This window comes from Perognathus longimembris, chromosome 23 (assembly GCF_023159225.1).
Source record: "Perognathus longimembris pacificus isolate PPM17 chromosome 23, ASM2315922v1, whole genome shotgun sequence".
NCBI classification, from domain to species: domain Eukaryota; kingdom Metazoa; phylum Chordata; class Mammalia; order Rodentia; family Heteromyidae; genus Perognathus; species Perognathus longimembris.
In genome coordinates, this window is record NC_063183.1 from 3488724 (window position 1) to 3501013 (window position 12290).

A 12290-nucleotide genomic window follows, 5' to 3' on the forward strand; every position below is an offset into this window, starting at 1 on the left:
CTCGGGACAGTGATTACATCCAGCTGTCTACATGGCTTCAGGCACCACAGAGCAGAGTGTGGAACCGGGCAGAAAGTCCAAACAAGGGCTGTGTGTTTCATCGAAGCATTCCATCACTTGGCGATCCCTCCCTCCCTCCCACCCCCACTTACAAAGACATTCAGCTGGGCTTTTGAAAGCAGTCATCTTCTGAAAGCAGTCACCTTCTCCACTGAATGGGATTCTTTATATTTCTTTCTCATTAAAGATGTTCTTTTCTACCATTACCAAAAAAATTAAAAAGCAGACCAGGTGTGGTGGCTCACTGCCTATAATCCTAGCACTTGGGGAAGTGTAAATAGAACGGTCATGATCCAAGATGACTCCAGAATAAATTTTGAAAAGAAAAATGAAAAGCAAAACAGGTCTGGGCAAAGTGGCTCCAGTGGTAGAGCACCTGCCCAGCAAGTGCAAGTGCCTGAGTTCAAACTCTAAACTGGAATGAAAAGAAACAGAAATTGAACTGCAAAACGCTGGAGGACTTCTGGGTCAGGCAGAACTCTTCAGAATTTGGCTGTGCTCTGCTCCTTGGCCGTGTGATCTTAGGTAAATGACTTGACCACTCTGGACCCAGTTTCTTTATCCAGAAAATGAGGGGGAAATAGCTGCTAAAGGCTCAGAGTATTGTTACAAAGAATCACATATAATAACATCTTCAAGCCATGGAAACTGTCCCTTAAGGGGTTTGGTTTGGTTTGGTTTTAGGTTTTTTTCTTTCTTTCTTTCTTTTTTCTCAATATTGGTGCGCTGCCACTTAAGCCACATCTCCAATTCTGGCTTTTTGCTGGTTAACTGGACATGAGCTGGCTTTGAACTGTGATCTTCACATCTCAGACTCCTGAGTAGCTAGTCTTGCAGGTGTCTGGCATATCATCAGTTTCTCCATCTTTCATTCTATTTGGTTGTGGGAACCTTGAGATATTTTCCGGCTGCCTTAGAATTCTTTATAGGAAGAAGTGTGTATAGAACATCTATTCGTCTTGTTATTTAGCACTGGCTCAGAGACCCAGAGATGGAGAGTTTTGATAATTAGGCAATTTAAACAGAACACGGAACATACCTCAGAGGAGTTACCTATTGTGGGAGACAGGGAAATGAGCTGGGCTAAGTTTTGACTCTTTAATGAGCTTTCTGAAAATAATTACTTGAAATATGGGTCCATTTGACTAATATATTTTGTCTCCCCCTTTCTGTTTTGTCATTTCCCCAAGTGCTTCACTGAGAAATGCAAACAGTATTGGAAGGAATGAATCTTTTGTCTTGGAATGAATCTTGGTCAAATGTCAAGGTTTTGTTTTCTTTGTTTTTTTCCCCTAGTGGGAGGAAAGAAATTTGGAAAGACAACACGATTGTTTTCATTAGGTGCACCAATAATGACACAAAACTCTAAAACACATCCTTGTGGCATTTTTTAAGTGACAGTTCAGCCCCCATGAGGCCTGTGGTTTGATTAACCCCTGAAGGGTCTCTCTCTGGAGTGATATAGGGTACCAACTGGGGCCCGGCCCAACCTTTGAAAGGGCAGAGAAGAATTCGTTGCAATTCTCCTTTGAGCTTCTCTCCTAAGTCCCCAGAATAATCATTTCTGTGTATCTCCTCTGAAATACATTCGATTTAACATTGTTGTTGTTGTTGTTGTTTTCTTTTCTCTTGAAGCTGATGACCAAGCACCCAGGCAAGCGATTGGGCTGTGGCCCTGAAGGAGAACGAGATATCAAAGACCACGCTTTCTTCCGGTACATAGACTGGGAGAAACTTGAACGCAAAGAGATTCAGCCTCCATATAAACCAAAAGCTGTAAGTAAGCTGTTCTCTCTAGTGCTTGGGTCTTCAGAGAGACACATACATGCTCTCTCACTTACCCTCTCTCTCTTTCTTATCCCCCCACCCCCCCGCCCACACCTGTGGTACTTGCGTTCTGAATGTTCTCTGAGGGGTGGACAGCAGGGCCTCTGCCCAAATGTGTTTGTGAGGGACTCATATTCGTCACTGGGTACAAATGTGGAGCTTTCTATTCACCCAGCCTCTCGTAAAGAAGAAGACAATCGTGATTGCGTTATTGTTGCATTGATTCAATTATTGTAACTCTCTTAGCTTGACAGCTTCCAGGGGCATTCTGGTGAGTAGAGTTGAGATCTGTTTTTGGACTATGATAAAGCATCTATGTCTTTTTTTTTTCCTTCCTTCCTTCCTTCCTTCCTTTCTCCCTCCCTCCCTCCCATCTCCCTCCCTCCCTCTTCTCTCTCTCTTCCTTCTTCTTTCTCTTTCTTTCTTTCTTTCTTTCTTTCTTTCTTTCTTTCTTTCTTTCTTTCTTTCTTTCTTTCTTTCTTTCTTTCTTTCTTTCTTTCTTTCTTTCTTTCTTTCTTTCTTTCTTTCTTTCTTCCTTCCTTTCTTTCTTTCTCCAGTTCTGGGGCTTGAACTCTGGGCCTGGGCACTGTCTCTGAGCTTTTTCACCCAAAACTTGTGCTCTACCACTTGAACTACACTTCCACCACTGGCTTTTTGGTAGTTAATTGGAAACACAAGTCTCATGGATTTTCCTGCCTGGGCTGGCTTGAAACCACAGTCCTCAGTTCTCAGCCTCCTGAGTAGCTAGGATGACAGGAGTGAGCCACTGGCACCTGGCTAAAGTGTTACCCTTTTTCTTTCCTGGTGTCATTTTTCTCTTCATCCTGACATTGAAAAAGGTCATGTTGTTTATCTAAAGTAATATTTAAGTTTCATTCTGAAATACACATGCACATACACACACACACACACACACACACACACACACACACACACACACACACCCTACGAGGCCTGATTGCACAAACAAGAGCAGTGACTGAGCCAGCCCTTCCCCAGGAAAATGACCTCCAGGAAGCCGAGAGTTACAGTAGTTTTGATGGAACTTACATAATGCAAGAACAAAAGCTTCCCTTTTCCCACAGTGAGAACCCCAGTGGAGGGCTCCCCACCCCAGAGACCCAGCAGGGAGTTCTCCTCAGCTTGGAGGACAGGCTTGCACCTGACTTCATGTGAACTTCCATTCTGCTGGGTAGATATCTCTTTGTTCAATTAAGTACAGTGCAAACCTGGTGACTTTATTACAGGTTGTAACACCACAGACAGGGCCTGACACCAACAGAGGCTGACAAGTGAGCATAAACATTGCCATTGTAAGGGTCTCAGTGGTAGGAAGAAGGTGGTAATGATTGTTATTTTGATAGGTTAATGGTTAATTTCTTGAGTACTTATTATGTCCCAGAGCCACATTAAACAGTTCACACTGAGCAGATGTTGAAGTCCTCACAGGGGCCCCACACTGAGGCGGATGCTCTTATTCCCAGACATGGAAGAAGAAATGGTGATTCAGAAAAGGTCGATGCTGTGACCCAGTATGTGAGGGAGAAGTTGTTCCCTCCCACCCCCACCTCGCACTGCACTGACGGTCTGTCAACAGGCCTGTGGAGCCAAGGGCGCCAGGGCCCAGCTACTCCAGAGGCTGAGAGCTGAGGATCACAGCTCAAAGCCAGCCTGGGCAGGAAAGACCCAGGAGACTCTTATCCCTAATTAACCATCCCAAAGCCACAAGTGAAGCTGTGGCTCAAGTGGTAGAGTACTAGCCTTGACTGAAAAAGCTAAAGGACCCCAGCGCCCAGGCCCTGAGCTCAAGCCTTAGTACTGGCACAAAACAGAACCAAAAACCTGTGGGCAAAAGACAGTGGTGTCAGAAAGTCTCTCAGGTGGCTCTCACTCTCCCCCCTTCCATCCCCTCCCCCCTCCTCCATCCAGAGGATTAGAAGCCCAACACATGCCTGTGGGTGTTGAGAAGCTAAATGCATTGCACCAGCTCTATTTTTTTTTTTAAATGTTTGCTGGTCATGAGGTTCAAACTCAGGGCCTGGGCACTGTCCCTGAGCTCTTCAGCTCAAGGCTAGCCCTCTACCACTTTGAGTCACAGTGCCACTTCCAGTTTTCTGGTGATTTGTTCAAGGTAAAAGTCTCATGGATTTTTCCAGCCTGAGCTAGCCTTGAACTGTGATCTTCACACCTCAGTCTCCTGAGTAGCTAGGATGGCAGGCATGCGTCAGCAGCACCTGGCTCAACTAGCTCTGTTTGGAGGTCCTTCTGTGGCAAATTTACATCCTAATCTGCAAGGCTGCCCCCAGACCAGGACCCCTCCCTCAGCAGAGCATCCTTCAGCCTTGTGTGCAGCCTTGTGTGTTGGTCCCTAAGACTCTGACATCCATCTTCAAATGCAGGCATGGGGTTTGGTATCACACTCCTGGTTAATCACGTCTAAACCTCTGTGTCTCCAAGATCTAGGAGCTGAGGAACTTGGATCCATCCTGGCCCCTCTTCCCCATCCTAGACCACATTCAACAGGATCTTAGAGTTATTCTTGGTGCCATCTTTTATTGTGGCAAGGAGCTTTGGGACAGAGCATGGCTGGAAGCTGTGCTGAATGATACCTGCTTTGCTGTGTTGTAAGGTAGAAAGAGATTTACTTTGCAGTGTGCATCTGGCTGCCTTTGCCTCTGGCTTCACAGCTCCTGCTGGCTTTCCAGGAGCTCAGGATGATACCTACTGCTCCATGACACATGTGGCTTTGGAGTCCGTCCAAGGGCTCTGACCTCCCTCCCTCCCCTGCAAGCCAGCTTTGGGTCCAGCCTACCTAGGCTTACTTCCCTTCGAGGGGCAGCCATCTCCCCCCTTGCCAGCTTTGTGGGTACAGAGGCCCTCTGCCTGGAGAGTCTGGAGCCCTTTCTCATGTACCCCATCTTCCTGTCTGGCGGCTTGCTGCTGATCCTCATCGCCCCTCTTAGAGCCCAGTGTTGCTCCCCAAGACTGCTCAACTGTGAAATAAGAGGCTCACAGACTTTCCTGCCCAGGCTCAACCCTCAACCCTCACAGCTCAGCCTCTTGAATAGCTAGGATTACAGGCGTGAGCCACCGGTGCCGCAGTCCACTGCAGTCCATGGAGTCTACAGAGCTACTGTCAGTTCTCCCCAAACACTAGATGTGAGGAACAAGTTTCTGGACCCCCCTCCCCTTGTCTCCTGAGCCCATGCAGACCTGACCTGTATACCCCCTCCTCCTTCCATCCCAGCCTGGTGTCATGCCCTGAACCTGAGTGCCAAGAGACCCTCATTGTTTCTGCTCATGCGGCCCCACTCCTGTCCTCATTACCCAAAGCTTTAGCATTTCCAGGTGCCGGCTTATCAGGAAAGGCCTAAGAATCTTGCAAGCTAAAGGCATAAGCCCTGTCAGGCACTGATGGCTCATGTCTGTAGTCCTAGCTACTCAGGAAGCAGGGATCCAGAGGATCATAAGTTGAAGCCAGCCATGTCAGGAATATCTGTGAAATATCTCCAATTAACTAGCAAAAATCCAAAAGTGGAGGTGTGGCTCAAACAATAGAGCACCAGCCTTGAGCCAGCCAAGTAACAATGGGAGGTCATGAGTTCAAATCTAGTACCAGCGCGCGCACACACACAAACACAGACAGACACCACACACACATGCCCCTTATACCATTCTACTTCTATGCCATCGAAGTAGGACCTAGATTCTCTGTGGTTGTCCATGGTTGCTCATATTCTGCAAGAATCTACACATCCAGTTCTTCAGAAACCACCACCTAGCACTCATAAGCTGTAGTTTCTTGGCAATTGTGCCATCTTGAAAGCATTGTTTATGTAGCTGAGGCCGGAAGCTTCGAGCCTACTTTAATGAGCTGCGAGATTGCTCGTTGTGACATCTCCACACCCAAGTGCCCTTTACAGCCTGTGAATGAATGTCTCTGCGAGTCTGAACGCAGTGGGTTTGATGTGTTGACATTTCTGAATTGAAGGCAGAAAGTGTAACCTTTGTAGTTTTGCTATTCAGCCTCTGAATTCGAGGCTTAAGAAAGGGATCTAACTTTGTCTCTGGTTGATTTAGCGAAGCGCTGAATTTAACCTGCATCAGAGGGCCAAATACTCAAGAGAACAATATGCGTTTGAAAGCTGTGATTTCAAATTAATTCTCATCAAGCCTGTACTATCCAAACATGGGAGAAAAAGAGCATGAGAGCCTGTCTGTGTCAGGCAGCGCTCTGGGTGCTTTGAGCTCCATGGCTCAGCTGTGGTGATCAAGGTATTGTGGATGAAGGGATAAAGCTTAGAGAGATGAAGGTATTTGCTCAAGGTGGTTGGCCCTGGACTTGAACTCTGATCCCTGCATTCAAGTCATTATAAAAACTATTAGGCCAGCAGGGAGGCCCTGGTAAAGTCTGAGATGATGCTGGCGGGTGGGGGCGGGGGGCAGCGGGTGGAGAACTCCAGTCACACCATTCAGGGGTGTTTATTATGTAATAGGCAGGGACTGAAGAGTCTCACAATTCAAATGATTTAAAATTTATTCAAAAACATTGCAACAAACAAGTGGCATGTTCACACCTTGTACAGCTTGCTGGCAGGATTTTTAAAAGATGCAAATCTCACTGGCTCCTGGAGGCTTGGATTCAGACTGACAAAGACAGCAGGTGTGGGGCCACCTTAAGAGGCAGGGAAGGAAAGAATGAGAGAGGGGTTCAATAGGGGGAGACACTCCCCCTCCCCATTCTAGTGGCTCTTGGTGGGGGGGGGGGGTGAGTATCAAGGCTGCAGAGTTTGCAGATATCTTAATGCAAGTGAACTCATATACTGACCAACAAACAGTCCAGAATCACTTGGGATCTGCTTCCTGAGTGCTGTCTGTCTGTTTCTCTCTTTCTGCAAGCCCATCCCCAATAGAAAACCCATTTGAACTGCAGTGGAATCAGGCTCCCTTTGGAGGGTTGGACCGGGAAGGTACCTGGGTGAGGTGAAGTTCCTAAATTACCAGCCAGGTGCATGACTTTAAGCTGCCCCCCAGTGGTAGAGAAGTTCCCATTCTGAGAGGAAGTGTGAAGCTGTCAGGATTAGTCTGGCCATAGCTAGGGAAATACAATAGAAGATAAGAATGGAAGATCACCTGACAAGCAGACTTGGGCCTGCGGTGGTAGCACGTGCCTATAGTCTCCGCTGTGTGGAAGGCAGAGGTAGAGGATCGAGAAGTCTGAGGTGAAGCCCAGGCAAAAGCAAAAGGTCTTTCCTAAAAAGTAAACAGAAGCAAAAAGGGCTGGGGTGTGGGGTTGGGTGGGGTGGGGGTATGGCTCAGATGATAGAGCATCTGCCTAGAAGTTTGCGGCCCTGAATTCAAGCCCCAGCTTCTTCATTCTATAGATGAACTAACAAATTTCTAGAGATTTCCCTAAGTGACTTGGCACAAGAAATGTAATAGAGCCAGGGCAAGAAAACTTGGCTCTTGTTAATGGTGAAGGAATTAATAACACTATTTAACAACTATAACATGGAACCATTTGGGCCTGTTCTAGCAGGTTATTTTCTTGTCCTGTAGAGATCTACTTTCCCAATCTAATGTCATGAGATGGGAACTAGCATTACTTCCTCTGTATATGCAAGGAAATAGGCTCAGAGGAACTAAGTCACTTGCTGATGGTTACCCAGCTAGTTAAGTCTGAGTGCCAATTCAATGGAAGGTCCTGTTTCTTCACCTTACAGCACGTATTCTCAGCCACATTTCTTCTCTCACCAATTCCAATGAGTTACAGAGGTGTGGGAGTTAAGCTAGGCTCAGCCCCGTCTTGAGTTTAAGTACCCTCCTGAGGGACTGATTGGAGATGGTGGATGAATGTCTATGAGACCCATGTCTTCAGTTCTGCTGCCAGCCTTGCTCTGCCTGTAGTGCAGATCACAGTGCCCAGAAAGCTCTTGATCAAAGGCTGAGGACACCTGGAACGTGCGCAAAGGGAATGGGGAGACTGGGTCATGCAGAAAGAATGTGGACTGAGACTCAGGAGGACTCGGGGTTCAGGACGGGTTGCCAAGGCCTCTCGGAGCCTCCACACCTTCATTTAGGCTTTGCCTCCTGGTCAGTCTCTCCCTGAGTCCCCTGGGCAAGTGCTTAAACCTTTTAAGTTCTTGCCACTCGACTTCCAGTTCCTTGAACTCAGCAGACAGGCCATCTCCTCAGTCACTGGAAATCTTTCAGATGCCCTAGGTGGATGGATGGCCTTCAGCTTCCTGCTTCCTCCCCAAATAGCCATCTTGACCTTATTGACCTCCCCATCTAAGGCCTGCCCTCCATTCTTATGCCTCTCATCTTCCATGTGCATCTCTTGTCTACCTAGTCTAGGAACCTGACTCAAACTGACTAAACTGACTTTTTTTTTTTTTTGTGGTATTGGGGTTTGAACTCAGAATCTTGCATTAGCTAAGCAGGAACTCGACCAACCTGAGCTGTCCTCCACCCCTCCCACTCTCCCATCCTTTCTACTTTGCTTATTCTTTTTTAAAATAGAGTCTCACCTATTGTGTTGGTCAGCATGGACTCCAGTCTTCCTATTTACACTTCCAGCACAGATTGAATGACAGGCATGTAGCATCACACCCAGACTTTCAGTGGTTGAGTTGAGGCTCTCACAAATGTTGTGCCCGGCCACAAACTTGATTCTCTCCCTCTCAATCTCCACAGTGGCTAGGTTTATAAACATAAACCAGAATGGCCATTTTAAACTGATTGTGAAAAAGAAGAAAGTGCCTCTTTGGTTATGGTCTAGGGTCTCAAATAGTCCCACCAGCCATCCATCTCTCTACATGCCCTAGGATGGAGTTCCTCTGTGTTCTTCATCTCACAAGGCTTTCTTACAGTCACCACCATGCGAAGAACTTAAAATGACTGAAGGGAATGACTTAAGGCGGAAAAGACCTCTGCTGACTCAGGCTTTCCGAGGTTTCAGTCCACGGCCAGCTAGCTTCATTGCTCCAGGCCTGTGTGAGGCAGACTGTTATGGTAGAGGGCATGGCGGAGCAGAGCTGCTTATCTCCTGGTAGCCGGGAAACAGAGAGACAGACAGTCTGACAGTCAGACAGACAGACAGACAGACAGGAGGGAGCTGGAGTCAAGGTATCTCTTTCAGAGGCACACCTTCTACAACTCACTTCCTTCAACAAGGCCTGACCTTCCACATTTCCACCACCCCCACCCAAGGGTCTATTCAGGTTCCTAAGCCCCATTTTTTACAATTGCACCCCTTCCCCATTGGCTAGTCAGATTTCCCATCCTTTGGTGGATGAATCACTGATTAGATCAGAGCCCCAGTCATCTGATCCTCTTCACAGTCATGCCCAGCACAAGGCTTTACACATATCTCCGGTGTCCCACATTCCAATCAAGTTGACTGGTGGACGTTAACCACCAACTAGGAAAAGCTTCCTTGTTCCTAAAATTCCTAGCAGCCTGGAGTTTGATATTATTGGGAGATACTGGATCCAATGGTTGGCTTTAATTCCCTATCACCAGGGAAACTAGAAGTTAAGACTATGTTGATTGGTTGGGCCTGCATTAGCTGACACTCCCCTACCCCACCCCTTCCATCCCAAGCCAATGGAATTCCTCCCTGTCTATTTCCTCCAGGCCTGCTGATAGTGACTGGGGCAGCAGCCATCCTCTCTGGAGACTTCCTGACTGTCTTAATGCATTGAACTATTAGAAATCACTACATGGAGGTGACAAATCACTTACATGTAAACGCTATGCCATTTTATATGAGGGACCAAAGGATCTAAAAAATTTGATATTTAAAGAGCTGTCAGCTACTGGGGACCAGTTCCCTGTGGATGCAGAGATAACTGTGTACCTGTAGACTAAGTTTGTAGTTCCTTGCTCCTTTTGAAGTCCTTTCTCTCCCTATTTTGATGCTATGGTGTCTGCTGATTTTTCTCATGTGTCCATAGCTACTCCTGTTTTTCTTTTTTTTTTTTTAAGTTCCTACTCCACAATGATTTCAATGTGTGTAGAACTTGCCAACTTGAAACCTGCCCTTGACTTGGAAAGGGAAAGAATAACATTTGTGTGATTTGCTAGCACCAAGGTTTAAACCCAGGGCTTCATACTTAATGGCTGGCACTCTACCACTTGAGCCATGCCTCCAGCTCAGCTTTGTGTTGGTTAATTGGACATGGAATCTTGCAGATTGTTCTGCTTCAGGTGGCCTCAAATACCCATCCTCCAGATCTCATGCCCCTGAGTAGCTTAGTAGCAGGGGTGAGCCACCTGCACCTGGCTGATGTCTCCCAAATAGAATATGAAAGGCAGCGACCCAGAGGCAGTGTGTGAGTCAGCTCAAAATGTGTTTCTGAGGGAGTGATGCTTGGTGGAGCTAGGAATGGAACCCTTTTGTCCCTGGCCATCTTTCTTCCTGACCTCTCCCCCTTGTTCCTCTTCCATGTTGTTGTGGGTGTGGCCTGCAGGGTTTTGTTTCCGATTTGAGTGGCAGGTCGTCATTATTCCTGTGGCTGGAATGGAAATGTTCTGGGATGGCTGAGCGTGGCAGGACCAGGGAGACCCTCTCTAGCTAGAGCTCAGCCATGCCCATCAGGCTCATCCACTGGACAGGACTGGGCCTGTGAGCCTCAGTGGCTTTTTCGTTTGTTGTACCAGTCCCAGGGCTTGAACTCAGAGCCTGGGCGATGTCCCTTAGCTTTTTCACTCAAGGCTAGTGCTCCACCACTTGAGCCACAGTGTCACTTCCAGTGGTTAATTGGAGATGAAAGTCTCGTGGACTTTCCTGCCTAGGCTGGCTTTGAACTGAGATCCTCAGATCTCAGCCTTCTGAGTAGCTAGGATGACAGATGTGAGCCACCAATGCTCCGGCCTGAATGGATTTTTTTAAACCTTATTTTAAATTTTTTGTTACTGTTTCATTTCTACTTAACCAGTCATCTCTTTCATCTCTCAGGATTAAAAGAAAAAATCAATTATTAAGATTTTAAAGAATTAAAGCCACAAAGGAATGTTCAAGGCAGGGCTCAACTCTGTTATTCTCAGAGGTATGCTAGCAATTCCAGTTCACTGTCAAACTTCAAAACAACACAAATGTTTGCAATTTTTTAAATGAAATAACACGACCTTTGTATTTATCTAAGCTTGTTTCAAATGTAGAGCTTTGGAGCTTGGTAACAAAACACATAACAGGATTGGCGGCAGACTTTAGTAAGAAGTCTGTTCATAATGGACCAATTGTTAACAGGCATCAAAGAATAATAAGGTCACTAATGATGAAGTCTTCCATTTAGAATCTGGAATGTTCTTCCACCTTCCCCCCACAAGGCAGGTTCATCATTTGACAGTAACAGGAGACTTGAGCTTAGGGAATTTAGCTAAACTTTCTTGAAGGTTATAGATTTGGGAGTGGGTGTTATCAGAATTGGTATTCAGGCCATCTTCACTGTAAAGCCATGCCATAGGAGTAGATCCCAATGGACGCACAGTGAAATGGATGTGGAAGAAGGCCCAGGGGCCAGGGAGATGGAACCCAACAGACCCTGGATTGTGGTTCTTCTACTTTACTCTACCTGACCCAGAATAAGTTGTTAACTTTGCCTGTGTGCTGAGAAGAGATAAGCTTTATCCCACCAATCCCAGAATTTTGTGGCACTCACATCTTTAAAAACATCGGCAAATAGACATAATAATTACTGTTTGAGCATGAGTTTATTTAAAGCCAGCAGTGTAGATTTAGAGTGAATGGTGGAGAACAGATAAGAAAAACTTTTAGAGTGTACTTCATCTAGTTTGTTTTTTAAAAGAAAGAATAAAGTAACCATTCGGTGTTTGTTCACAGAATACAAAGCAACACTGGGCACCAGTAGCTCTCACCTGTAATCCTAGTTACTCAGGAGGCTGAGATCTGAGGATTACTGTTCAAAGACACCCTGGACAGGGAAGTCTGTGAGACTCTTATCTCCAATTAACCACCAAAAAAACTGGAAATGGAGACATGGCTCAAGTGGTAGAGCACTAGCCTTGAGCACAAAAAGCTCAGAGACAGTGTACAGGCCCTCAGACAGACACGGACTGCATGTGCACGCGCGTGCACGAACACACACACACACACCCCAGAATACAAAGCATCCATCTATCTCTTCTTCTACCCATTCAGAACACCAAGAGTTTAATCCAGTGAAGAAGTCATCAAGGTGGTGGAATTGAACTCAGGGCTTCTAATTTAGCTCTTTTGCTCAAGGCTAGTGCTCTACCACTTGAGCCATACATCCTCTTCTGACATCATGCTAGTTCATTGGAGATGAGAGTCTCAAGCACTTTCCTGCCCAGGCTGGCTTCAAACCATTATGCTCACATCTAAACCTTTACATAGTTAGGACCTCAGCTATTTATTT

General features: G+C 46.4%; 1 protein-coding gene across 3 annotated transcripts in view; it reads left to right on the forward strand.

The window, feature by feature from the left end:
* Positions 1 to 12290, forward strand: part of Prkcb (protein kinase C beta) — a 300299-nt gene that overhangs the window by 274586 nt on the left and 13423 nt on the right. For all 3 annotated transcript variants that reach the window (XM_048332191.1, XM_048332190.1, XM_048332192.1), the window contains exon 16: positions 1696 to 1836. In XM_048332191.1, coding sequence (XP_048188148.1) covers positions 1696 to 1836 — 141 coding nt within the window. The remainder of the gene's footprint in view (positions 1 to 1695; positions 1837 to 12290) is intronic.